We start from the raw sequence: 27,174 nt of genomic DNA, 5'->3' as shown, positions 1-27,174 counted from the left end.
GCCTGTCTGACCAGGCTTCAGAGGGGACATGGCAATGGGTGGATGGGATAACCCTGCAGGGTGAAGGATTCTGGATGAAAGGGGAGCCTAATGATAAAGGGGCCGAAGACTGTGTCTATCTCATAGATGGAGCCTGGAATGACGTCCCTTGCAGTTGGAAGCTTAACTGGATTTGTGAGAAGTAGGGTTTAAATAGTGCAAGAGGCTTGAAAAATGTCTGCTGTGTAGTGGTACAGTGTTTGCATGTGCTAGAAGATGTTGCTTAACCACATGAACCCTATTCATCAATAGTTTAACCCTAGGGTTAAACTATTTTAACCCTGGTTTGGTGAGGGATAGAGTGAGTTTTTGTTGTTTTTACTGTTTTTGAATAATATGAACACAAAAGTAAACAATGTCATAATGTTTAAAGTGGGCTTTTACACACACACACACACACACACACACACACACACACACACACACACACACACACACACACACACACACACACACACACACACACACACACACACACACACACACACACACACACACACACACACACACACACACACACACACATTTTAATGCAGACTATCTTAGCCCAGAGTCCAACAGCTGGTTGTGATAGCTATTGTATGAAGTGTAAAGAAAGAAAGGTCCGCACACCGTCTCAATGCTCCCAAAATAATGTATTAATAGAGCGGTAAAAAAAACAACGTTTCGGCCTTGACGGCCTTCGTCAGGTATCTAGGCCTATATACCTGACAAAGGCCAAAGCGTAGTTTTTTTTAAAGCTATTGTATGAAAACACAATAAAATAATAATAATGTGATGTCATTTTGTTTTGCAAATTATTTACCATGTGACTTAGGCCTACATATTAATTACAGAGCAGCATTGTCACTTTTAACTGGGGGTGGTGGGGGAGAGACATGACATTATGGTGAACTTTCTACTCCACAGGATCATTCAATTGGCAAAATTGGACCCAAAAAATATCTTTACATTAAAATGAATGCATTATTAATTAATTAATTTAATTAATTAATGTTTCTGTCACTGACATGCATGTTATAAGTAAATTCCAAGTCCCACTCCAAGTTATGAAGGGCACGTCTCACTGGCCTCACCATGCAGGTCAAGTCCAATACTTTGTAGGCCTACAAATTATTTACTGTGACAGTGAGTGTTCAAATTATAACATACGTATATGGTAATACATCCTATAATAAAATGTGTAATAAAATCACAATCACAAGTTATCATTTTGTTTACTTAAATTAACTGCATGCATTGCAACAAGTAAGCAGCACTGAATCCTGCAGAACATTGCCCCAATTTACCTGCAATTGTGAATAACCACCACAAGATGTCAGTAAATGACCATATTCTTGTCTGCATCAAAGCGTTAATTTTACATTGGCTGCCACTTGAATACAAACAGAGTCAGAGTAATCTGAGTTCCCAGAAGTTTTCGCCAACTCTTTCATACAGACAGGAGCGGCGAGTCAGAGAGTCCCTCAATGCTTCAAACTGTCCAGCATCAATACAGACTATAGGCTGTTTCATATACTGAAATATTGCAGCATAATAGATAAATAAATGGGGCGTTTTGTGTGTGTCCTGTGTAGGTGTTGTGTTTGTGCGTATATGTTTTGTAAGTAAAAATGTATAAATAAAGTTTGAAAACAAAACAAAACTAGAAAAAGTGCTCCTCGGAGCACAGGTCTCCGCCAGGTCAGGTACGTTATTGTGGCCTCCTGGTGGCGCCATAATAGGCCAATATGAAAAGGGTGCCATTTCTTCTTAGGCCAATCAGACACTGCATTCATGATTTGAGGCATTTTGTGCCTCAAAATGCCTCAAATCAAGAATGCAGTGTCCGATTGCCGTGAAAGGCCTAGAAATGGCACATTGGCCTACCATAGCGCCACCAGGAGGCCACTTTTTATTGTCTTTTCTATGTATTCATGAAATTCTCTTGAAAAATCACTGCATTTGTTTTGAATTTAAATTATTTTTTTTGTGGGGGGGGGGGGTGTTTTGAATTAATAATTACAAACAAAATGTATGAAACAAAAAAATAATGGATGTTTACTCGTGACCCATAAAAATGTGTCCGCGACCCACAAATGGGTCCCGACCCAGGGTTTGGGAAACAGTGGCCTAGAAGACCTATCAGCATCCATTCCATCAGCGGTGACTTTTGCTCAGTAACATCTGAGATGGCTATGGACTTCAAAAGATGACCATTTTGGCAATGGGGAAGAAAATAATTTGTTTGATCAACACCAGTCAACCACCACACCAAGCTCTCGTGTGGTCTTTTCAGTCTACTGTGGTGGAGTCAAGATAGTGGCCGTTAAAATAGGACAGCTGGATGAGTTATTTTGGCCATTCACGTCATAATGTAGTTCCTCATAACAATTGTCCTGTACTGTAGGCCTATATAAAATACCTGGTAACCTGTGACTCTCTCATAACAGGAATTGTGACTTTCTGAATTCCCAATTTACAGTACATTAAGACCCACTTCCACTCATAGTTTCATTAGACAAAAAGTAAGTGCAGGACATTATAAAGAGAACCATGAAATATATGTCAACATTGAAGATACTAAAGTTGAAACCAGGGACAAAGTTGAACATCAGCAGTCAGGTAGGTAAAACTACACACCAACTAAAAATGAGATTATGAGATTAAAGGGCCGTTCACAGCAAGCATTATACATAATGATGACTATAAGTATATCGTTCACCATTGTCTTCATTATAGTTGTGGTGTGCATGCCATCCACTTGAAGTAGAATGATTTTTAAAACAATATCTTTATTGTTACATTTAATGCTTGGCGTGAACGGCCCTTAAGACAAGATAAGATTTTACTTCCATAATACTGTTGAATGTTGGTGCATACAATAATACATCTTTGTCCAGTTTATTAGAATGTGATTTGACCTCCAACCATTATTTTGCTTAATATTTCGCTTTTTAAAACAACAAGAACACTTCTTGGTGATTTTGTCTTAGCAGTGTTGAGTTATTATGTGTGAAGTAGTCCAAATATCTGAAGGCATCCTGATGATAATGTGTCATTCAGGTTGTACTCAGAGGTCCAGAACTGTTGCAGTGTGTCTGGGGGCGCTATGCTTTCTCCTATTGGCTGTGATCATAGGCCTTCAAGTGTACTGTGAGTATTGCACACCCTTGACAAACAAAACATGTATAGTTTATATACTTCTATAGAGTGAATCACCAATATTGATTTCTAAAAAAGTGCAACATAGGCCTACTGTAGGAAGAATTGTATTGAAAGTTTTGTTTTTGTTGTCCATCCATACGAGTTTAGACAGGGTTGTGAGAGGGACGGTTGCAGTTGCACCACATTTTGATTCTTATAGCCTACTGTATTTCCCTTTTGCAGACAGCAGACTTCATGATGTGAGAACCCAAAACGGAAACCTTACTGAAGACTATGGCCAGCTACAGAGCAGTTATGCCAACCTGACGGAACAGTTCAACACCATGAAAAAGGACCTGACTGCAGACAAAGACCTGCTGCAAAGGGAGGTTGACAGACTGTATCTTTGTGTTAAAGCCCTAGGTAAGAGAATACTTTATACAACCATAAAAGCTACCACATTTCCACTGTTTCTGTCGTCTACAACATAATGATAATGTCTTTCCTTCTCTTTAAGTTTTAACTCATTTGATTTTGGCATTAGGGAACCACAAATTAAATAAACAATTATTATTTCTAGAAAAGTGCCCCAGTGGATGGAAGGCATTTGGCTGCAGTTGTTACTTAATCTCTGCTGAGACTGGCAGCAGTAGAATGAAAACCTGGGAGCAGAGCAGACAGCACTGTCAAAGTAATGGAGCTGACCTGGTGATCATAAACAGCAGAGATGAACACGATTTTCTCCTAAGCAATCAGAAACTCAGGGCTTGGATCGGCCTGTCTGACCGAGCGTCACAGGGGACGTGGCAATGGGTGGATGGGACAATCCTTCAGGGTGAAGGATTTTGGAGTAGAGGGGAGCCTAATGATGACAAAGGGATAGAAGACTGTGTGGAGCTCTCGGGAACCTGGAATGACTTGCCTTGTTCTTTGAAGCTTAACTGGATTTGTGAAAAGTAGGGTTTAAATAGTGCAACAGGCTTTAAATGTTTCTGCTGTGGTACATCTAAGCATTTTCTTGTAAATTCAACAATGTCACAAAGGCTAGATTAGGCTTATACTCTAAATCAGGGGTGGGCAACTTTGATGATGGAGAGGGCCACTATATTTCCACTCTCACTCCAGATTGGAATCCTGAATCATTTTTTGCTATTTTTGTATTGGAATCCTGAAAAGTAACATTTTTATTTAATTTCAAAGGCATTTAGTTATACTTATGTTAACTTTATGAACTTAAATACAAATACATTGGACATAAAAAAGACACAACAAATGTGATACTAGTCATTAAGCTACTAATATAGACTGAAGTAATTAAACTGGGTCATGTTTGCATGTTTGGAATTGTAACAGCTGAAATCAATTATATATCAGTATTCCGATATTAACCTGCGATCAGCAATCAGCCAATCAGGAGAAAGTACCCATGTTTAAGCTTCATTTTTATAGTGTTCCAGTTTCAATTTTGCCTGCTCATTTCTTAGTGTCATCACTTCCAATTTCACTTGTTTAATCTATATCCTGATTGAGTTCTCTATCCTGATTGGATAAAATTGGAAATGAAACTGAAACTGAAACAAAAATGCATTTTCTGTTTTATAAATAGCTGGAGACTGAACAAACACTGTATAGCAATGAGTACTATCAGAATATAGAGCTATTTAACACTTATTTTAACCAAAGAAAATCACTTACCCTATTAAGTGAAGGTGGGGGCCGCCTGTGGCCCCTGGGCCGCCAGTCGCCCATGTATGCTATATATGTACAATTAAATATATACAGTATATATTTGTGTGTGTGCATGCGTGCTTCTGTGTCTGAGTGTGCACTCATGCTTGCATGCATGTTTTCCTTTGGACAGTATTTCTGTACAATATAGTCTGTTTGCTTGTCAACTCTGCCTGATTCTTTGTGAAAAATATGTCTTACGTGTTGCGCTTACAAGGAATATTATGTACAACATGTTGAGATTATAGGGGATATTGCTCCATTTTTATCATCTTTCAATATCCAATCTGAAGTGATATTTGTTGTGTTTCAAAAGAATGTTTTCAGGAATACACTCACACTGATTTATGCTGATGAAGATCCTTTGCTATCGAAACATTGATCTTTGCAATGACTAGTGCATGGGTGCCAACAACAGTGTGCAGACTATCTTAATGATGACCTTCTGATAGTCCTGCACCTGATTACCAGATTGGATGTGCATACTGTATCTAATCTATGTTTCTTATTCCCTTTTTTTATACCATACCTCTACCAAACATGTGATTTGAGCTTCAGTACCCCCCTACTTTTTTTTCTTCCCTCCCCGAACACGTGCCAACGGTGGATTCGAACCTACAACCTCCATGTGGGCAGGGACTTTACCATTGCGCAACCTGAGCGATTTCAGTACCCATTTTATAATTATTGACTAATTTATTTGCTTGTACTTCTGCATTTCCTTCCTCTCTCCAAAAAAATACTGAGTGAACTGCAAACCAGCTGCTGTAAGCTGTAGCCCATAAACGACCACTTGTGTCTTCAGAGCTGCATTTCTGTCTTTCTCCTAGGTGAAATCAAACATTTCCACTCCCCAAACTCACAGGCAAAAATGCAGGTCACATGAATTATGACCAGTATGTTAAACATAACTTGTAGGGATCTGTGTGGTCACGGCCTCTTTATTATGGTTTGGCCTTTTGCCTTTAATGACCTGTAAATTATTCAACTATTTTATTCTATTCAGCTAAACTATTCTACATACAGTATTATAATTCATCATTTTACAGAATGTTGACATCTACAGTAGTTGCAAGGGGAGTCAATGTTTTTTAATATAGTTTGTCCTTTAAACATGTTAAAGACAGATCACTTCAAATGTTTTACATTAACAACAGATAAAAGCTGCATGTAAACAGGCAATTTAAGCAAAAGAGAAGAAAAGAAAGCATCACATAAAAAAAAATAAAAAAAATAAGCCAGTATGGGTGCAAATAAAGTCCTGTAACTTGAAGATATGAAAGGATAAAAAAATATATGTATAATTTTCTAATGTATAAACAGAACTATTAGCCTTCGTCAGCTTGTTGTAGGTATACAACAAGCCCAGCTAGTTTATGTGATGTCACTGATTTCCATTCAATTAAGAAATTAAGAATTAAGAAATTCAATGTCATTTCCAAAAAAACATAATTAACAGTTCAATGATAATTCCTCATTATTAAGACTGCAGCCCATTTATCCAAAAATGTTCTTTCTACAATAGTACAGCACCAATACATTGGAACTTCAGAGTACAAATGTCATGGCCAGAAGAAATTAAATATCTGGTATCACAGCACAGGCACCCCAAAATGAATATTTTATACTAAAACAAATCTGTTAGCCATGGCAGGTCTCTCCCCCACCAATCCACAGTAAGAGATGTTGACAAAATCTCCAATAAATGTTATTTGAAGTTGTTTAGTCAGACCTCTAAATGCACTCTTTGTGACAAGCTCACAAAAGGGAATGGACAGATGGTACCATGGCTCCCCAGAAGTGACTTATTTTTAACTGTATGCTGGAGGTAAACATAAAGTACAAGGGAAATGCGTCACAGAGCAATTTAACACATTGTGAGACTGTGTGAACTGACCAAAGGGTTATGTGCTGCTAATGGTGGTGGGCAAATACACAAAAATGTGTTCCTGTTGTCAAAATGTCTCTTTTAATTCAAGTCACTTTCCAAAATAAATTGTGGATGATGAATAGGCCTACTGTGGAAAAATAATCATATTAAAAAGTCTTTGTTGTAACATCTCAAGAATAAATACATAATAATTACAGTAAGGGAGCGTAAACAAACACAAAAAAAAAGAGAAACGTTTGATAGATGAATTAGTCAGGGGATATTAAAAAAATCTTGGAATAAATTCCTTACCAAAAAAAATCTTCACCAATGTGTTTGTAAAGGTGTCTAGTAACACATCTCACAAAGACTGAAATGCAGTCCCCCTAGGAGAATTTTTGACAGCTCCTTAAAGTTGGGGTACCCACCATAACCTTGGTTAAAAAAAAATCCCCCAAAAAACAAAATTTAATTCTGTTTTAAGTAGCATGTGAGGTGTCAAACTAGGGTGTTTTTATGATTCTGAATCCATTGCAAGCATTTGTTTTGCACCAAAACCACTCCTTGGGCTAAAACGGCCCAATCTCAATGGGCTTTTTACACAAAAAGTATACCTGGAAAAGGATGGCTATGGCCGTTTTTAGCCCAAGGAGTGGTTTTGGTGCAAAACAAATGCTTGCAATGGATTCAGAATCATAAAAACACCCTAGTTTGACCCCTCACATGCTACTTAAAACAGAATTAAATTTTGATTATTTTTTTTTAACCAAGGTTATGGTGGGTACCCCAACTTTAAGGAGCTGTCAAAAATTCTCCTAGGGGGACTGCATTTCAGTCTTTGTGAGATGTTTTACTAGACACCTTTACAAACACATTGGTGAAGATTTTTTTTGGTAAGGAATTTATTCCAAGATTGGAAAATATTCTGCTAATATCCCCTGACTAAATGCATGAAATACTGTATATGAATACTGGTAGAGGGCAAATTATTCTGAAGGCTTGAGTGTAATTTTATGTTAGAGCACAAAATGTCCAGTAAAAATGCTTTATTTCAAACAAGCAAAAAGATTATTATGTATTATTTGTTAAAATGCTGATAAATAATCAGCATTTTAACAAATAATACATAATAATCTTTTCAAGGGCAAATACATTCCAGTGTGATTAATTGAGCATTAAGTGAGCATTCAGAAGCCACCATATTATAGTACATCAAGTCAAGAACTTACACCTGTGAGGAACTGAAATTCTGGTATGAAAAGGTTAATAAGAGGGGAGACTGTCAGAGCCATCCTGTCCAGATTTTGCTGCAAGGTGTGAGAGATTGTTTTGGTGGTCTTCCAAGCACAAGGTTGTGTTACCGCACTGTGGTTACCTCTGCTTCCGTATACTTGCAGGTCTTACTGTCAGTCAGTTTTCACTTCTCATAAACGATAATCTTCTTGAATGTACAGTAATGTGTTTTTCTGTACAACCTGTTTCATTTGAGGACATTCGTGCATTGTGTCCACCACCAGTTTCTATGCCGTAATATCGAAACTGGAAGAGTTGTTTAGGCTGCATTCTTTGTCATTTGAGAGGGTTAATCATGACAGACGGGGCTCCTGCTATGGTGGGAAAGCATGGGCTGCATTGCCTCATCCACCAAAGTGTCCTTTGTGCCAGGCTCAGTGGCGAGCTAAAGAGTGTTGGATAAATGGATAAAGTGATGCGAGTCATTAACTTTATCAGGGGTACGTCAAGCACCCAGCATCTGCTTTTCCGACAACTTGTGGCTGAGTCAGAAGATGCTACCTACAGTATGATGATCTGCTGCTACACAATGACGTGCGCTGGTTGAGCAAAGGCAAAGCATTGGACCGCTTCTGTGGACTAATAGATGACGTCAAGGCGTTCCTTAAAATTAAAATGAGCAAAAATAAAGCAGCAGCTGACCACCTTGCCCTTCTGGGAGACGTAAAAGTTCATGTCCAATGTAGCTTTCTTATCTGATATATTTGGCCACCTAAACCAGCTTAACCTCCAGCCACAGGGGAGAGAGAAAATCATAGTGGACATGGTTGAAAAGCTCGAGTCATTCACGAGGAAGCTGGAGTAGACTGACTCCATTTCTCTCTCTTTTTCCTCAGTCCCAGAGAGTCCTCTTCCACCTGGAAGTCGATAGGGCTCTAATCGGGCTGAAACCTTGCCCAAATTTGGAGTTATATTATACAGCATAGATATGCTAAAGACGACTGACACCATAGATGAGATGACTGACATCATAGATTACATCACAGTTTGACAACATGAATACCGAGATCCACATTGAAGCTAACGTCCACATTTGTTTTTTACATTTCAACATAGCTCAAGGTCAGAGGTTTCCACCACCAACACCCTTCAGTCAAACAACTATTCAGGCATTTGACTGCCTTCATCGCAGTGCTAAGAGAGGGACAGATGTTATTGGAAAGCATAACGGAGAAGGACTCAGACCCAAACCAGACATGGTTGGCAAACAAAACGGAGCTATGAAGTCTGACATTCTTCAGCTTCCACTGACAAACTGTTTGAGCAGCACTGAATCAAGTCCTTGGCAGTGTCACCTAACTTTCCCTGGAATCACAGGTCAATCAGGAAAAACCTTTTCACATTTCATTTCTTTTTTCTCTATCTACCTTCCTCCCTTTCTCTCTCTCACTGGGAGAGGTCGCACACAAACAGTGTTTCTAAAATCCCAAACATTTGTTTATGGGTCTGCAGGTTGGATACATCAGTTACTGTATGTACAGTTCAGTCAAAAGACCAGGTTGATATCAAACTTGAACATGCATCAGAATTATTATTCGCACCAGAGCAATGATATTTCTTATGAAACAGTGTTGTAACAGCGATGGGACTAAAAGTCATTGTCATCCAACTTCAAAACACATCCCATCTATAAAAACCTTTTATAGCCCAACCATTGAGTTTCACTGTTTTCGGCCATGCTCAATACCCCTTAATCTTCCAGCTCAATACATGCAACTACCATCTTGGTCTCAACCCAACATCTTGGCTTGGAGTCCCACCACCATCTGAAAATTTGATTTGTAATTCCTCTAGCATACAGTAAATGAACAGTACAAGAACGTGTAAGGTTTGGGCCGTATTCTGCCCCAGAAACCAGTGGCCTGCAGCCCAGACAAGAAGGCGTCAAAGAGAACACAGTCAACATGGACTAAGAGATGTTGGAGATATGGCCCAATGGTTGCTTTTACTTGTACTTAAGTTTATAGTACTTGAGTAGATGTACTTAGTTACTTTCCACCATAGGTGTCCTCCAGCCAGTGCTCAATGCTTCAATGCTTCACTTCACCCTGCTCAGAAGAAAACAATGTTATTACTGCAACCCCAACAATACATTTGCTGTTTTCCAAATACTGTGTAGGGACAAAGCGGTGCATGGGAAACAGAGACACATTGTAATTTTAGGAATTTTGTCTTTCCTAGATTAACTGTTTATCCATTGATAAGGAGCCAGTTAACATCACTGGCAACCCATACACAGTAACTTGCATATCATCTGGTTAGGTGAGACCAAATGTCAAATTTCTTTATCAGTAACAGTAACCCATTCATCCAGGCTTGTGAGTGATGAGCTGACATGTGCACTAAGAAGCTATTTAAAGAAACAACAATGATCCCAGAGGGATATGCAGGGGTTTCTTCTGTGAACTCCCAATGTAGGATCCAGGAAGAGGAAGATGTCAAAAGGTCACCGCCTAGTGTCGGATTACTTCACATGGTCCAGGAACCTTGGGAATATATCCGTCTCTGTCTGTTTACCCTCCATGCCCCCTCACAGTAAATTGCAACTCTCGCCTTTAATCCAGTCGTGTGCCAGAACTGTGGAAGTCTCTCCAGCATTCCATCATGTTTTCAACATGGTGCCAGTGGAGAAGCTCTGCTATAAGCTTAAAATTGTGTTTGGTCCATTGTACAACGGTATCGTTTGCCTAAAAGACCACAGACCAAGTCTACATGCTAACAACAGATCACGTTGCAATGGTCTTTTGTGATCAACCGTAATATTAGAATAATTGATTTTTTTATTTTTTATTCAAAACTCTGCCTCCTGGTGGCACTATAACAGGCCCATGTGAAACATTTGGGACAGAGGTTCTGCTCTGGCATCCAGGGAGTGTGTGTGCACAGTTTCATGTCGAGCGGACCAACGGTGCAGGAGATTAGCTGTTCAAAGACGCCTTCGGCCTGGCGGAGACAATAACATTAACCAAGAAAATGGGATATATATATATATATATATATATATATATATATATATATATATATATATATATATACATACATACATATACATATACATATACATAATATGTATATGTATATTATACATATACATATATATATCCCATTTTCTTGGTTAATGTTATTGTCTCCGCCAGGCCGAAGGCGTCTTTGAACAGCTAATCTCCTGCACCGTTGGTCCGCTCGACATGAAACTGTGCACACACACTCCCTGGTGTGTGTGTGTGTGTGTGTGTGTGTGTGTGTGTGTGTGTGTGTGTGTGTGTGTGTGTGTGTGTGTGTGTGTGTGTGTGTGTGTGTGTGTGTGTGTGTGTGTGTGTGTGTGTGTGTGTGGGGGGGGGGGGGGGGGGTTGGGGGATTAGCACACACACACTGACAGGTGGCTCTGTGGCTCTGAAGTCATTTGCCACGAGGTAGCACTAGCATGTGAAAGTCGGGATGGCTAGGGTCTTTGATAAGCTTGCGTTTGTCGTAAATGTCCTGGATGGTGGGAAGCTCTCATCCACAGAGGCACTGGGCTGTCTGCATGAGTCCCGACCACCCATGCATGCCTGACATAAAGGGGATGTCTGCAGTGTGACTACACAGCCAGGACTGGAGCCTCTGTGGGTGAGTGGGTCATTGTTGTGATTAGATAGAGATAAGAGAATTGTGAGCAACCTCATCCCATGTTTACTCTCCTCCTGCAAGATATATTTTTCTGCCTGGTCCTTTACTGTCCACTGCCATGGAGGTCCAGGTGCCTGCAGGAGTCGAGAGTGTGTGTGTGTTGTGAGAAGTGGGTGCATGTGTGAGCCACAGGTTTATAGGCCAGTGCGCTGGGGCAACAGCTGGGGGGCTTCACCATGGCAGGTGAGTAGAGATTAAACCCACTTTGTTGTACACACAAATACAGAGAGGAAGAAATGCTTACATTCATACATACCTTCACACACAAAAAGGATTAGCACCACATACACGCACAAAGACATGAACGTATACTCACACTCCTCTCTGACGTTAGTCTCACTCTTGTGCGAGACTAACAGATGGGCTACTTCATTCTGACCACATGATCTGAGAACGAATGATAGGCAGGAGCTCGAGGAGAGAAGTGAAAACACATTCTTGTCTGAAATGTGAAATAGCAATGTGATAGATTTAAATATGTGGGTTCCTTGTCTCACCACATGCAGCTGACATGAATTAGTCCTGTGGTAAGTTGTTAACTTGTGGTCCTTGAATATTCATTACCTTCAAATCGAATCAAATCAAATTGATTTATAAAGCGCATTTAAAAACAACTGTTATTGACCAAAGTGCTGTACACGACATACAAGGCACAAATAAACAAATAAACCATTATCTAAAAACAATGAAACGATTAAGTGATGGAAATAAGGTGTATGGGGGTAACCTTTTTTTTCTACTGTATTTACCTACTAAGTCAAACTTAAAACAGAGCACATCGAGGTTTTTGAAATAGGGTTTTACAAGGTTGGACAGGTTGCCAAGACCAGTGTTTTGTATCTGTGTACCTTGCACAGCTAATGCAGCAAATAAAACAGATCTTCGTAAAAGACAACAATACATGTTCATGCCTCCAGAGAAGCAGTAAGTGTCAGAGGATGTTGAAGAGCAACAAGGCTGTCCATGTCTCAGGGTTATAAGAACTGTACCAGTGTCCAGCTCTACAAGCTACTGTGGCTCCTGTACCGATGGCCGCTACTGGCTCCCCACAGCTCCAAGACTTCCGGTGTGCCAACTGTAAACCCAGCAGAAGGCTTGTCATGTTGATCCCAAGCTGTGACTGCCACAACCCCTGTCCCAGAGACAGTGCCATCTGAGAACCCTCAGAACTAAGATGCAGTGGCATGAGGTTATAGGGTCACAGCACATGCTACAAACTAATTAGGTATACTCTATCTTTCTACTGCTCTGTGGAAACAGTGGACTGTAGTGGTGTGGCTGGTTGGTCAAATAAAAAGGATGCACTTGAAAGCATTAAAGGGACTACACCATGACCATGAATTTTAACTTTTCCTTCTTTTTTGTGTGTTTTTGGTCTCCCCTACCTCTCTTCTATCCCAAAAAATACCCCAGTTTGAGCACTCAGGCTTTCACAGCATATCTGGGGTTTTATGTAAATTGGTCTCAAAACAGGCCAAACTGATTTGCCCCCGCATGTGACGTCACAAGCGATACAATCCCTCCCTATTTTTTCCCCCTTTTTCCACACAGAACCAGATCCTTTAATATAGAAACTATTGATATAGCTACATTTGAAGTCTCTGATTCAAAAAAGGATCACGTACCTATACTCTTTGTTTACCCTGGGTGATAAAAGGACAGAGAGGGTGATATGTTTACGCTGATTGGTCTGCTGCCGTATCAGCCCAAGGGCTAATACAGCAGCTGATCCGTAAGTGCAATGCTCGAGGGATTAAACTTGGCTGGCAAACACAGTTTCATAGAGTCCTTCTATGGTTCACAGAATGGCTGCATAATGGTGTGGCCGGACATACTGTTGGAATATCCCAGCAGGACAACCATTTCATTTGTCGGGGCAGTTCCTTGTTGACAGCATTTTTTAATTTGTTCTATTAAAGTGTTGATCAAATGCTATTTTCTCATTGTCTTTGTGTATTAATGAGGCTGTAATGGTAGGCCAATGTGATAAGCAAATTATTGCCCTGCATTTATCATTCATTTGTCGATAATCTATATCCTGTCCACTTTGATGATGCTAAAATGGTAGGGAGTATATGAATGTTCAAAGTAAAACAAGCTCTTGACCTTTAAACTTACTGCAGAACAACCTCACATACTGTACAGTATGTGTCTGAAGTATTTATAAGTTACCTTTACACCTGACGGGTGTTCATGGTTGTTCAACTTGTATGTACAGTGAGAGAGTGGTGTGGAAAGACCCTGTACACAAACAGGAGTTCATTGATAGCATTATCCTCCCTGTGCATTGACTGAGATTGCAAGTGGAGAGCCTCCAACTCAGTGGTTTTGATGTTGAGGTTGAAATTGTTTTCGTACATTTTTTGGCTTTCCATTTGCAAAACAACCAATTTTACTGACTTTTGGGTTTGGTAACCAAGCCAAATTAACCCTCTTCTCAGACAATAAAGATGCAAGAATATATTACTTTATTCAGCCTACCTCACATGCATTGGGACTGACTTCAGAAACGTAACATCGTCAGTAGCTTCAGATATCTGCTCACTCACTATGGAGGGATGACGTGGTCAGAAACCAATGGGGAATGTGAGGATTACATACCAATTTGTTTATACAGCAAACAGTTTATTCTTGGAGGGACTACCAACTAAATGTTGGTCTGTTGGCCCATTCACAAGCTCTGTCATTAAACAAAGTCTCAACCTCCAAAGGTGAAAGATCACTTTCTTGACTTAGTGGCAGTTTTTGCAGTTGCCTGAAACACCATCTACAGTATGAGCCTAATCTGACAATATATTTTCAAAGAGAGAAAAGTACTCCTGTTTCATTTATTTTTTAAGTCTACAAAGGCAAAAGCTATTGGGTAGAAAAACTAAATTATATAAATACCACTATAAAATGTGTAAATGCACAATGTTTTAACACCTTACAGTATGTAAATAATATATACATACGGTAGATCAATCGTATGGTATTTGCTTTTATTAATTTATTGTTCATTATTGTCTATATTATATATTTGTAAATATATGTTTTAGAATACAAGCCTGATACAGTATGTATATTGTTAGATAACACTTAACATACATTTGGCTGACCTGAAACCTATATAACACCACCATGCAAATAACGTAAGAGCTTTCTCTCTCAGTAGTTTGACAGAGAGTTGTAGGACACTGATCAATCATATACACCAGACACACAGCTTGGGTTTATACAGTCAAAAAAAATGTTTATATTGTCTTTATTGCAGAGGTTGGTTAAGGATTGCTCTGTCGATATTGGTCATTGGCTCATTTTATACTACAGTATACAAGAGTGGCTTAAAGTCAGCATGTGGCTATGTGTAAAAGCATTGTGTGATTGAGGTGGTAGGTAAACGTTTACAAATGTAAAACAGATGTAGTAATGCTAGTACTGTATAAGAACATACTTTGGATCTAGCACACACATGGTAAGATTTCTAAGCAAAAGTGATGCTCTCACGAATGTTCATTATACTGTGCAAAGACAACAAGGCTCAACAACCTTACCATGTCACTGTTACTTATTTGTATTTACTTAAATCTAGAAGAACTGGAATACATCTGTTAGTGGGTCAAGTGACACAGACATTCCACAGATGAGAGACAGACAAAAGGTCAAACTAGAAAAAGTGCTCCTCGAAGCACAGTTTCTCCGCCAGGTCAGGTAGGTTATTGTGGGCCAGCAATGTTCGGAATTTGCCAATCAGGATGGAATATGAAAAATCGGACGGAACCATCTTGTTCACTTGACTATAGAGATAATGTGTACCAATTTGCATGATGTTTGGACAAGATTTGTAGGAGTAATATAAAAAAGAAAAGTGTTGCATTTGTTCCTCAACGTAGTGCAAATGTGAGTGCAAAGTTTCACCGCAATAGGACGCTGCGTCTAGGATTTGCGGCATTTTGTTCAAAACGGGCCACTCCTGTAAACTTTAGATGTCAATCTTAGCCAATCAGGATGGAATATGAAAAATCAAACATATCGGTCTTGATCACATGACTATAGAGATCATGTGTACCGATTTGCGTTAAATTTTGATAAAATTTGAAGGCTTAATATCAAAAAATGTGTTTTACATAAGTCAGCCTCCTGATGGCGCTATAAAAGGCAAATGCGAAGAATGCAGGGTTAAAGTTTTTCCTTGGCCTCTAGAAAGTGTGCATACAAAGTTTTACACAGATCGGTGAAGTTATAGGTAAAATGCCAATTTTAGCCAATCAGGATGGACTATGAAAAATCGGAAAGACCCGTTTTGTTTAATGACTATAGAGATACTGTGTACCGATTTGCGGGGGTGGCGCTACAAAAGGAGTGTGTGTGCACAGTTTTGCTGCTATCAAGCCAATGGTGCCAGAGATTATCTGTAAAATCCGTGGAGCACTTTTTCTTGTTCAACCCATCATTTTGGCAAAAATGAGTCAGTTGGATTTAATCCGTTTTTTTTGGTAGCATGAATGTAACTTGAGGATGTTAGAAAGATCTAGCAGCTCACTATTGTCATCAAGAAAGTTTTTCTGAAAATGTCAAGTATTATTTCCAATCTATCCAAAGAATGATAGAAGTAGCCCATTAGCTGTTTGTGGAGAGACGGCGGGATCCCAATGTGTTTGTGTTCAGACAACTCCAATGGAAGCATTAATCCGGACATCAGATAGGCGTACTAGTGTGGCAATTTAAGTAAACAATATAAACTAGTAAACTAGTAAACTGTTTTCAATGCCAGAGGGGAAGGATTGGCAAGTAGGATTGACCTACTTAAATATACCAGGTATACAGAAACCTTTTTTTTTTAAAAACAGTACAGTTGATGATAAAGTAATCAAAAGCATCTCATGCAATGCTGACTGCTCTGCATTGATTAATCTATGCTTTCATAGAAGATGAGAAGAAGAGAATACAAACTTGATACAAAAATACACATTTATTTCCAGATGTAGAGTTTGATCAACATTGTACATATAATTACAGGAAGGAACAGACAAAAATACAAATACAAAGGCACACAAATGCATAGTATTCCTATTTACTTACATAAACGATTGAAAACATTGTGTATGTAATACACACTTATTTATACAAACGATACAACAAGTACCGGTATTTACATACCCATTGTCTTTCTACACACTTCTTCTTGAAACATATACATTTGCTTGCTTGGAGTTGGAGGGTATACACTTTAGGTCAGAGGTGCATTTCAGATAGTTGTGGAAACTACCACAAAGTCATGAGAATGGCCTTTCACCTTTGAGGATCAAGCCCTTATTTGATGGTAGAGCTTTGGAGAGGGACAAAGTCAATGTGTTCTGTAGTTGAAATGTTTGAATGGTGGTGACCCCCAAAACATACAGTAACTGATTCAGTCTTCTTGTTCTCCATTTCTCCTCATCCCTTACAGGATGAAGCTCTAAATCAGACCAAAGCATACACAATTCTAAAATGAGTCTGAAACGGCAACCAAAGTTAAATTAACATAACCACTTAACACAATTATTTATTATTGCCTGTAATGATATTTCCAAAATCGGGGTGCCAGGGTTAAAGTGATTAAAGAAACATTAAAATTGACTCCCAATTTATGTTAAATGAATACCTATCCAATGGTCTTCCAAAGTCAGGTAGGCTGAATAAAATACAGTCTGCTGGTATGTTTGTAGCCCAGGAACCGGTGTTACTGTTACACCTAGTGATCTATATTATATTACACACAAGGTGTCCAACTTAACAACCAGGATACTGTATATGTGAAAATATGACCAAGAAACCTTTTTAAGACCTATAGCCAATTTTACTTTTGTGACTGCCTACTGGCATATTTTCTTTGTAGTCTTCAGAAGTAGAAAGCATCAATATAATCTATTTATACATTCAAGTGCTTAGATTCTATTTCACCATAGTCAACGCTATGGTACACACAGGAAGCTACACAATAAACACCCTCTCCAGGAGAGGAAGACACAGAACTATCTCATTTTCAACTATCATGACCTCTAGGGAGGTGACTGATTTCTACAAGTATTATTCTCATCATTACAAGAAGCGTTGAATGTTCTGTTCATTTATGCAACCTAAAAACAGCAGAAATACACCACTGTGGAGCACAGATCTGCCCATAGGCCAGCATGCGTACAGGCTGTTGGCCATATTATTTGCCAGGTACCACACTATTTGACAACTCAGCTTAATTCACCTCCTGCATTTACAAATACTCAGGTTATCTATCATCTATTATTAACCATTTACTGTGTTCCTTCCTGAGTATGGAATGTGACCCTATAACCTCATGCCACTGTATCCCAGGTCTGAGGGTTGCCAGATGGCATTGTCTCTGGGACAGTGGTTGTGGCAGGCACAGCTCTGGGTCACCATGACAGGCCTCCTGCTGGTTTTACGGTTGGCACACTGGAACTCCAGCAGGACAGTCTTGGTGCTGTGGGGGGTGCAGCAGCGGCCATCGGTACAGGAGCCACAGTAGCGAGGCTTGTAGAGCTGGACGCTGGTACAGTTCTTATAGGAGAGATGGACAGCCTTGGTGCTCTTCAACATCCTCTGACACTTACTGCCTCTCTGGAGGAAGACGGATGAGACAGAAAATTAATGTTGGTGAAAAGTGTCGTATCTGCAAATAGAGTTCACTTGACATCCTTCTGGATTGGGTTGAACATGCATGCTATTATCTTTTAAGAAGGCTGCACTGCTTAGTTGTGCAAGCAAGAATATTCTAGGAACCTAAGTTTACAAGACTGGAGGGTGGGAAGGAGATATAATATGACACAATACCAGCACATTAATAATTCTAATGTTTAGGTAAAACAAAGTTTAGCCAGACACCAAAGTTCAGCCATATATTTATTGTGTATGTATGAAAACATACACAATAAAATCATCAGTGTGAATTTAGTGGATCTCTAAGTGTAGCCTACTGTAGGGTAATTGCGTTACCTTAGGGCCAATCGGTGTCAGCTCCATGTGGTCCTGCTGGTCGTCACAGGGTCTGACCATACATAACCGGCTTTGTTTCACCATCTCACACCGACGATTCTTATTGGTAACTCTGGTGGACACACCCATGCCGCAGGTTCGAGAGCAGGCACTCCACTCCGTGGTCTGTTCGATGCAGTTCTGGCTGGGGTCCCAGCTGTCGATACCCACAGTCTCTTCCTGGCGGAAGGCTGGAGGAATCACAGGGAGAGTATGTAATCTTTGCATGAATGCAGTGCAGTATTTGTGTGTGTGTGTGTGTGTGTGTGTGTGTGTGTGTGTGTGTGTGTGTGTGCGTGCGTGCGTGCGTGCGTGCGTGCGTGCGTGCGTGCGTGCGTGCGTGCGTGCGTGCGTGCGTGCGTGCGTGTGTGTCTGCGTGCGTGTGAGAGAGAGAGAGAGAGAGACAATACTATTGTCTCATCTACAGTATGTTTCCTCTTTACTCACCTGCCATGGCGAATCCCCCAAGTGCACTGGCCTCAGCCGGTGGTTCACACACCCACTTCTCGCAGCACTCCCCAGGCACCTGGACCCTCCGTGGCAGTGGGCAGTCAGGGCCAGGCAGCATCACATCCAAGTTGCAACGGGGCACACAGGCGATTTGCCCGTCCCGACATACACACTGGTACTTACAGCTGGGAAAGAACGTCTGACCGTTCTGGTAGACGGAGCCGTCCAGAACGCATGCATTTCCCTGGTGAGCTGGATGTGAGAGAATGTTGGTGAATTTAGGTTGACAGTTGATTTACGTAGCTTGACTGTTAATCTTTATGATATAGGTTTTATGTATTGATGCGAAGGTATTACACAGTGATGTAAAAATTACATAGATCACTAGCTTAAACATCCTGTGAACTCATGCTACTGTATACTGTATGTCCGCGCAAAAACAGACGTTCAAGACAAGCAGCAGGCAAAAACGCAGGCTAAACATTAAGCGGGTACACAGCAGTTACTCTGCTACGCAACCGATCGTACTGATCGTCACTCACCTACACAGACTCCAGTCCTCTTATGAACGTCGGCTGTGTAGTCACACTGCAGTCCTTTACGTGTGTCACAGGGATTTGTTTCAGAGCAGACCTCGCCTTTCTGTCGGGCACAGACCAGGCAGCAGGGACAGTCGTCTAGGATCAGGGGCACCCCAGGGGCACACATGGGTGGTTCCCGAGGGCACTGGCACCTCAAAGGGCATGCTTGGGACCAGACTAGAGTAAACATCTGGGGCAGAGAAAGTATTTTAGTGTCATGGAAAAGATGTTCAGTTAAAACCAAGCAAATAATTATGCTGAAAATAAGAAATATATCCATCTATTCTTTTCTTTTTATTTTTTTTCCAAACAGAATAATAATATTTGTCAGCAGACTTGGAATTCTTTATAATATATTATTTAACAAACATACCTGTGTTAAGATGTAGAAAACAAACAAGACTCTCTCTGCTGGATTGAAAATCCTCATCTTGTCTGTTGGGTTCAGCCGAATCACAGAAACTTAATTGGTAGAAAGAACTCTCGACTCGTCTTGTCTTGTCTTATCTTGTCTCTTGACCGTGCTGTACCGTATCAAGTTGAGTTCTGTTCAGTTGAGGTTAAAATGTTCCTCGTCTCTGGTGGAGTGTATGGAGGTGGCGTTGCAGAAGGTAGTAATTCCTTTGTCATTCTGTGTGAAGACCTCGGAGAAGAGACTCTTTTATAGCAGATCTTTTCCACTGGCACCATGACGACAAACAGGATGGAATGTTGGAGAGATCACCCAGAGTTCTGGAATTCTGGCAGACGACTGGAGGAAGGCGAGAGTTGCAATTTACTGTGAGATCCTGAAGGGGGGGGGGGGGGGGGGGAGGGGTAGACACGGGGGAAAAGAAGGGGAGACGGCGAGAGACAGAGAGAGAGAGGGAGAGGGACGTTTTATTCATCACAATTATTGCCAGTTGCACTGAGATGAGGGAGAAAGAGAGGGCAATCCCATGCCAGCTTTACTCTCCTTATCAGGTGATACATTAATTGCTATCCTTACATATCACTGAGCGACACTTGCTGTGTATTCTAAACACACACACACACACACACACACGCACACGCACACGCACACGCACACGCACACGAACACGCACATGCACACACGCATAGTACATAATATTACATTCATACCGTACACATGTATACGGTATGAACATACGTACGAAGGTACATACAGTACATACATACTAGTACAAACACATATACATACATTCATACATACATACAAAACACATATACACACACACACTCTTTTCACATGTGCCATTGAGATACTCGTGATGGGGATTCCCTCATTGTTGTACTTTGGCCCAGGATAGTTCAGGGTGTTTACTATTTCATTAGAGAGACGTCTGGACACTCTGTAGTGACCTCTTGACTACTCTTCCTGAACCCTACCTGGGAGGTCGCAGTGGAAAATCCTGATATTCCCTGTGGGATCATTACTGTTTCCTTAAATAGCAACACGGTGGAAAGTCTGTCTGGGTCATTAGTAGCCTGAATGACTACAGAACCTGGGGTATCCACATCTGGTTTTAGCTAATCTATGGCCTAATACTATAGGATGTTTTTGTTCTGTGCAGGGTTGCTCTGATTGTCATATGATTTTGAACACGTTTTACCTTAGACAAGGTTAAGGGAAACACTAATGTTAGGAGATGTCTCTGTGTGGGACACTGCAACTAGACAGTCTGTGATCTATCTGCAACACATTTGCACTTGGGGCTATTTGAGCTTACTGCAGTGCATTTAGACGGCCTGCATTAGGTGGCCTGTCCATGTGAAAGTGTCAAAGTGTCCCTGAGCAAAACACCCTGCAGCTCCCCCCAAGTGCTCATAATGACCATCTGAGCAGCCATCAACTGGGTGAAGCTGAAACTGAATTTGCCCTGCAGGATTAACAAAGCTCCACTCCAACATTATGCCATGTGTGCTCATCATGTCGTCATGACCACACCACGTGTCTTTTCCTTTGCAAGGCGCTTGCAAAATATTGAGTGGTACAGTAGATGACCTCCACAGAGGGCATGCAGTCACTTTACATGCAGTGTGCACTACTCTCTCCAGTGATCTGCACTCCTGGGCACTAGCAATATTATCATACAATAAAATCAGCATCTGAACTATTATTGTATGATACCAACTGTTTACTGTACATATCTTTATTTTTTATTACTACTCGTATATATGATGTTTTGCATATTTGCATATATATATTTGTATATTATTGTTTGTCTTTAAATGTCTTGATGAATTGAATACACAGGACCTCAATGGAAACAAGCCCTCGGCTTATTGGCTTATCCTTTTAGCATTCTTTTGCATAAATCTGTGCCACCGAGCCTTTTTAATAAAGTAATAAAGTATTCAATATGAATGAAGTATAAATACATAAATAAACATTTAATACCTCACTTCCTGAACGAATGCTCGGTCTGCTATATTTATTCTCAGTTCTCAGTTCTATCCGCCCTCCAAGGGTCAGGTAGGGCAAAAGATAGAAAGAAAACGTTTTTTAAACTAACTGTCATTCCAGCGAGTGGAAGGTGACTCTGCCAAAGACTTGATTCAGTGCTGCTCAAATAGTTTGTCAGTGGAAGTAAAAAAAATGTCAGGGCTTCATAGCTTGGCCATGTTCACTAACTATGTCTAGGTCTGTCTAGTGCTCTTTCCAGCAAAGTCTGTCTGTATATGAAGTCTAAACAGTCAGAGACCTGGAGTGTAAAACATTTACCTGTTGGAGGTTTTTTGATTTATTCAGGTGGTGGGAATTGAAACTGCTGAGCTTGAATAATGTTTGAATGTAGAAATGTCTTGTATGGCTCTTTGTAAGCACACTTCCAAATAACATACAATAAATATTTTAATGTGTATAAATCAGTGTATGTATAAGTACAGTATGGGGTGTTACCTTACCTTAATTCCTTGAGTTTCAGCAATCATTTTTTGTTTTATATTTTACCTGTCAACATCTTGATTTACTGGCAAGATCTTGGTCACCTATGTAAATGTGGGTTACACAAACATTAAAATACATTCTCCCAACGTCCAGTGGCTGGAAAGAGAGGCACAGGGAGGACAAGGAGGATGGAGACAGAGAAACTGAGAGAGGGAGGAGTGGAGGGAGAGATAATACTGGGTGGTAGAAAGGAACAGAAAGTGAGTATTATGACCTCTCTGTCTGTCTGTCTGTCTGTCTGTCTGTCTGTCTGTCTGTCTGTCTGTCTGTCTGTCTGTCTGTCTGTCTGTCTGTCTGTCTGTCTGTCTGTCTGTCTGTCTGTCTGTCTGTCTGTCTGTCTGTCTGTCTGTCTGTCTGTCCGTCCGTCCGTCCGTCCGTCCGTCCGTCCGTCCGTCCGTCCGTCCGTCCGTCCGTCCGTCCGTCCGTCCGTCCGTCCGTCCGTCTGTCTGTCTATCCTTCCACCTGTCTGCTTTGCCCTGTCTATCTTTCATTTTGCGTGGCTGCTTGTGTATGTCTTTCAGTCTATCCACCTGCTTGTCTCTATGTCTTCCCCCAGTGGGCCAGAATACCATTGTTTGACACAGTTACCTATAAATAATGCCACAAAATACAGTTAACACATCTGACAACCAGTCTGTCTGTGTGGGTGGTGGTGTGTGTGTGTGTTGGCCTCTGCTGTAGGTATGCTGCTCTCTTGCCAAGTGGTCAATGCAGTCAACCAGAACTCAGAAGCACTTTATTGCCTGTATCTATAGGCCATACAGGAACTGGTTTTGGTCGAGGTGCAAGAAAGTGAAACACAGGACAATAACAATTTACAAGACACACGTCAAGCTGCAAGAACATGAAACACAGCATAATAACAATTTACAGGACAATTAAACCTCAAGTTGCAAGGACATGAAACAGGACAGTAACAATTTACACAACAAATCTCAAGGTAGAAGGACATGAAACACATTACAATAAGAATTTGCTTGACAAACAACAACTGACAATGACAAGATCAATGTGCAAACCGTATGGGTGACAGTCAGGAAGCATAACATAGTAACAAAAAGCAGTATTTTGGTGCAAAAAGTGTGCGTTCGGTACAGAGCAGGATGTGATTGGGATCGGAGGTGAGGTAGGGTGAGGTAGGAGGTGAGTTTAAGTTTGTTATGTGTGATCATCGAGGAGCTGGATAACTTCAGGCAAGAAGCGATCAAAGGAGGTGTGTATACTGGGTGGCAACAGACCACCCATGGACCACCCATGACAGCCAACACTAACATTAAAATCAGCATTGTTTAACCACATGAACCCACGCTGGGCGAGACCTGCTACTGCGAGTGCCTAACCGGAAGTTCCGGAAGTTCCACCCATTGGTCAAAAAAGCCTGCTTCTAGGGGAAGTACATACATACAAAGGAAGTCCCCTCCTATGCGCTCTGCATTAGGTCATTATCAGACTTTGGAGATGAGGCAAGACAAACTAACTGACTGACACGTATCCACTCTATGTCTTCATCAGGGTAGTCAAGTGATACTTGAGCGGTTTAATCAAAACAGAGATTAATCTGGTCTGAAATGCTGGTCTTCGTTGAGCCATATGGATAATTAGAAGTATTAGAAGCACTTGGCCTTATCAGGGCAAGTCGGGAATGCACGCCCCGCTCGTTTATGTAATACCCGTTGTACTTGTTGTCAAAGTACCCATTGTATGTTGAGTACCCAGTGAGGTATACCACTAATACGACAGATCGACTAAATATGGAGATACAGAGATCATTGATGTCGCCAGGCCCAGTTGAATTTCGCGAGAGAAACAAGTCAGGTCTACAAAAACAAGCCCAAAAGAACCCTATAGCCGTTCTACAACCTTGTTTTGCAAAAACGTGTCACGAAGTGACGCGTTGTGAGCTTTGTGAAATATTTGGAATACATTTGAAACATTTTAACAACGCAAATCTTGTATGGTGGTCCCTGGCACAAAATAGTTTCAGATGGGGGTCTGTAGCCATTAACTTGGGGATAATTGACATAAAAATGTTTGAGAACTACTGTTTTAAACAACAGGAAGCAAGCCCAAATAAGCAACTGCACTTTAGAAACAAGACCAAAAAAACGCAACCCACAACTACCTGTATTTACAAGTGACTTTACAGATAAACAAGCCCAAAGTCGCTTATAATAAGCACACTTGGCAGCACTGATGGCTGTGTGAGATGGGGTTGATTTATACACATTAGACCTTTGCTTTTATTGTATGTTGCATTCCCTTATTAGGTCTCAGTTGGACTCGGATTAAATTAAAAAAATAAATTAAACAGATTAATAAGATATAGAGACCATTATTAAGCCAATTAATCTCATCAACAGCGATGAATTATAATGACAATGAGGTAATATCCCATGGCTAATACACACAAGTAATATTGCATTGCACTTTTAAAAAAAAATCTTTACCTATCCCCGATTTCCCTATAATTGCTGAAGGCAAAACTGGTCATTTTTATTGTCTGTCTATGTATCATCACTTAAATGTTGCATGTTATGTCTTTGGTCCAGGATATAGCCAATGGTCTGTGATACCACCAGCAACAGATAAAATGCATATTACGTATTTCCTTTGGTTCTGAAAACCATATGGCACCAAGTCCAGCCCAAAGAGCAAATCTGGCTTTAGACAATGGCTGGATGCTGAGTGGAAATGGTGATGTAATGATGGTTGCATGTTCTTATTTTTAATAACTGTGTTGACCTTGTATATCATACATACTGTGTATAACATGACTATTTCCTCCAAACTAACCCTCCAAAGAGAGAGAGAACCTGGTGTCATCTTCCACAGATGACATCATCTTTCTATATGCTTTATCCTTTTATGCCCGCTGGGAATGATGCACATGGGGAAAGCATTTAGTTTGTACTTAACACCTCATGTGAACAATATGGTCAATAATGTCAATTTTATAGGCTAGGGCTAGGTTATGTGAAAGGTAAGCTAAACCAAACCATTACAGGTGTTACTGAAGGGATTGTTGGAAGAGATTTTCGTGGTAGTTCATCTTGGGCTATAGTTTGTTTCAGGGAAGGCTGAAAGGTTATGACATAGATGGTTGGTTTATCTGCTGGGTGTATCTATATAAGAATATGCTCAGTCAAGACCACATAGATAATGTGGGGGAAGTGGATGGTGGTGAATGTCACTGTCAAAATATCACTCTCTCACTTCTTCTCTCATGCAGGCATGCATTATCTACTTCCCTTTTATGTATTTTATGTATTTTTTATTCTTGTCACTTCCTCACTCATTTTCTATCCAATTTCCCTTCTCACATGCTGTCTCTCTTCCACGCTCATTTTTGTCAGTTTACAAATACTACAAATGTGCATATTGAGTAAAGTGCTCCTAATGGGTAAACCCTACACCAATTTAAAGCCCTTCTTCTATTTCATTATCTATCTGTATTTAGCCCTGCCAGTGTCACACTCATTTGTCAGTTTGTATAAAGATTACATTTGAAATGTAGCCTTCTGGCATTGGATGGCAAAGCCAAAGCTTTTAACACCTTGGGAGGCCACTTCAAATTTTATTTGTAGTGAGTGCTTAGGCAATGGGAGGTTATGGTGGTAGTTCTGTGAAACACCATGGAACCTCCTAAAATAAAACCCACACTCTAGAATAACATGGAATGTGGTTACAGAACATTACATTAAACTTTATTTAGAGCTGACAGACACAGGCACAGAAACCTACTGGTGCAGGAGGTGGTCACTGATGCATAACGCACAAGCTCGTGACCAGAAGACCGGGGGGGTCCGCTCACAATTCCGACATCCCATTATTCCGACATCCCAATAGTTCAACAAGGGTAATGTGAGGTTAGAGTTAGGGTTAAGGTTAGGCATATGGTTAGTTATAATGGGGCCAGTTGGACCAAGCCCAGAAGTTTGCCTCAGCGACCGTGTTTAGAGGGACTCAATAATGCAACTCCAACGGAAAGAAAATAGAATTTTGCCATCTAACTCTGACGTAAAACACAGATTGCAAAAAACAAAAATGGTTGCTTAACGGTAAAATACTCTGCATTTGTGCAGGCTATTTTGCTTTGTTTTTGAGACTATTCTACAGGTAGCCTTGGATCCAAACTATCATAGATTAGTCCAGGGGCCAACACTGATATTTTCACAAATTGGTACCACCTAAGGTGACCGTAAAGTTTTTGTATTTTTGTCTTCCTACATGTCTCTAGTTTATATTTTGGTATGATAACCCTTCCAATCTTGTAGCTTAATGGCAGTTATCACTACCTACCGGCTAATGTATCCGGTAGGAGACACAAAGTAGAATCTTTGTGTCTCCTACCGGAAATACACCCGGGCATCAAATTATTGCGAAAAACAAAATATATCCATGTATTCAAGGCTTCATGGGGTGTGCAATTGATAACTTCTCAGATTTTTGGTGTTTGC

General features: G+C 40.5%; 2 protein-coding genes across 2 annotated transcripts in view; one reads left to right on the top strand and one right to left on the bottom strand.

Annotated features, from left to right (window-relative positions):
- The window catches only part of LOC311041816 (uncharacterized protein), a gene marked incomplete at its 3' end in the record, with an annotated part of 55,043 nt that overhangs the window by 16,036 nt on the left and 11,833 nt on the right, over positions 1 to 27,174 (top strand). The window lies entirely within an intron of this gene.
- On the bottom strand, positions 18,029 to 20,255 carry LOC311040712 (CCN family member 3-like; the record flags this gene model as incomplete). The annotated part of the gene is made up of 5 exons (XM_084051053.1): positions 20,141 to 20,255; positions 19,729 to 19,957; positions 19,184 to 19,438; positions 18,698 to 18,927; positions 18,029 to 18,322 (listed from the first exon to the last, which is right to left on the bottom strand). The coding sequence occupies exons 1-5, from the start codon at positions 20,195 to 20,197 to the stop codon at positions 18,029 to 18,031; spliced, it is 1,065 nt and encodes a 354-aa protein (XP_083907179.1). The 5' UTR covers positions 20,198 to 20,255.

This window comes from Gymnoscopelus microlampas (genome assembly GCF_963454915.1).
Source record: "Gymnoscopelus microlampas genome assembly, chromosome: 3".
Taxonomy (NCBI): Eukaryota; Metazoa; Chordata; class Actinopteri; order Myctophiformes; family Myctophidae; genus Gymnoscopelus; species Gymnoscopelus microlampas.
This window is presented reverse-complemented; position numbering and strand designations above follow the sequence as displayed.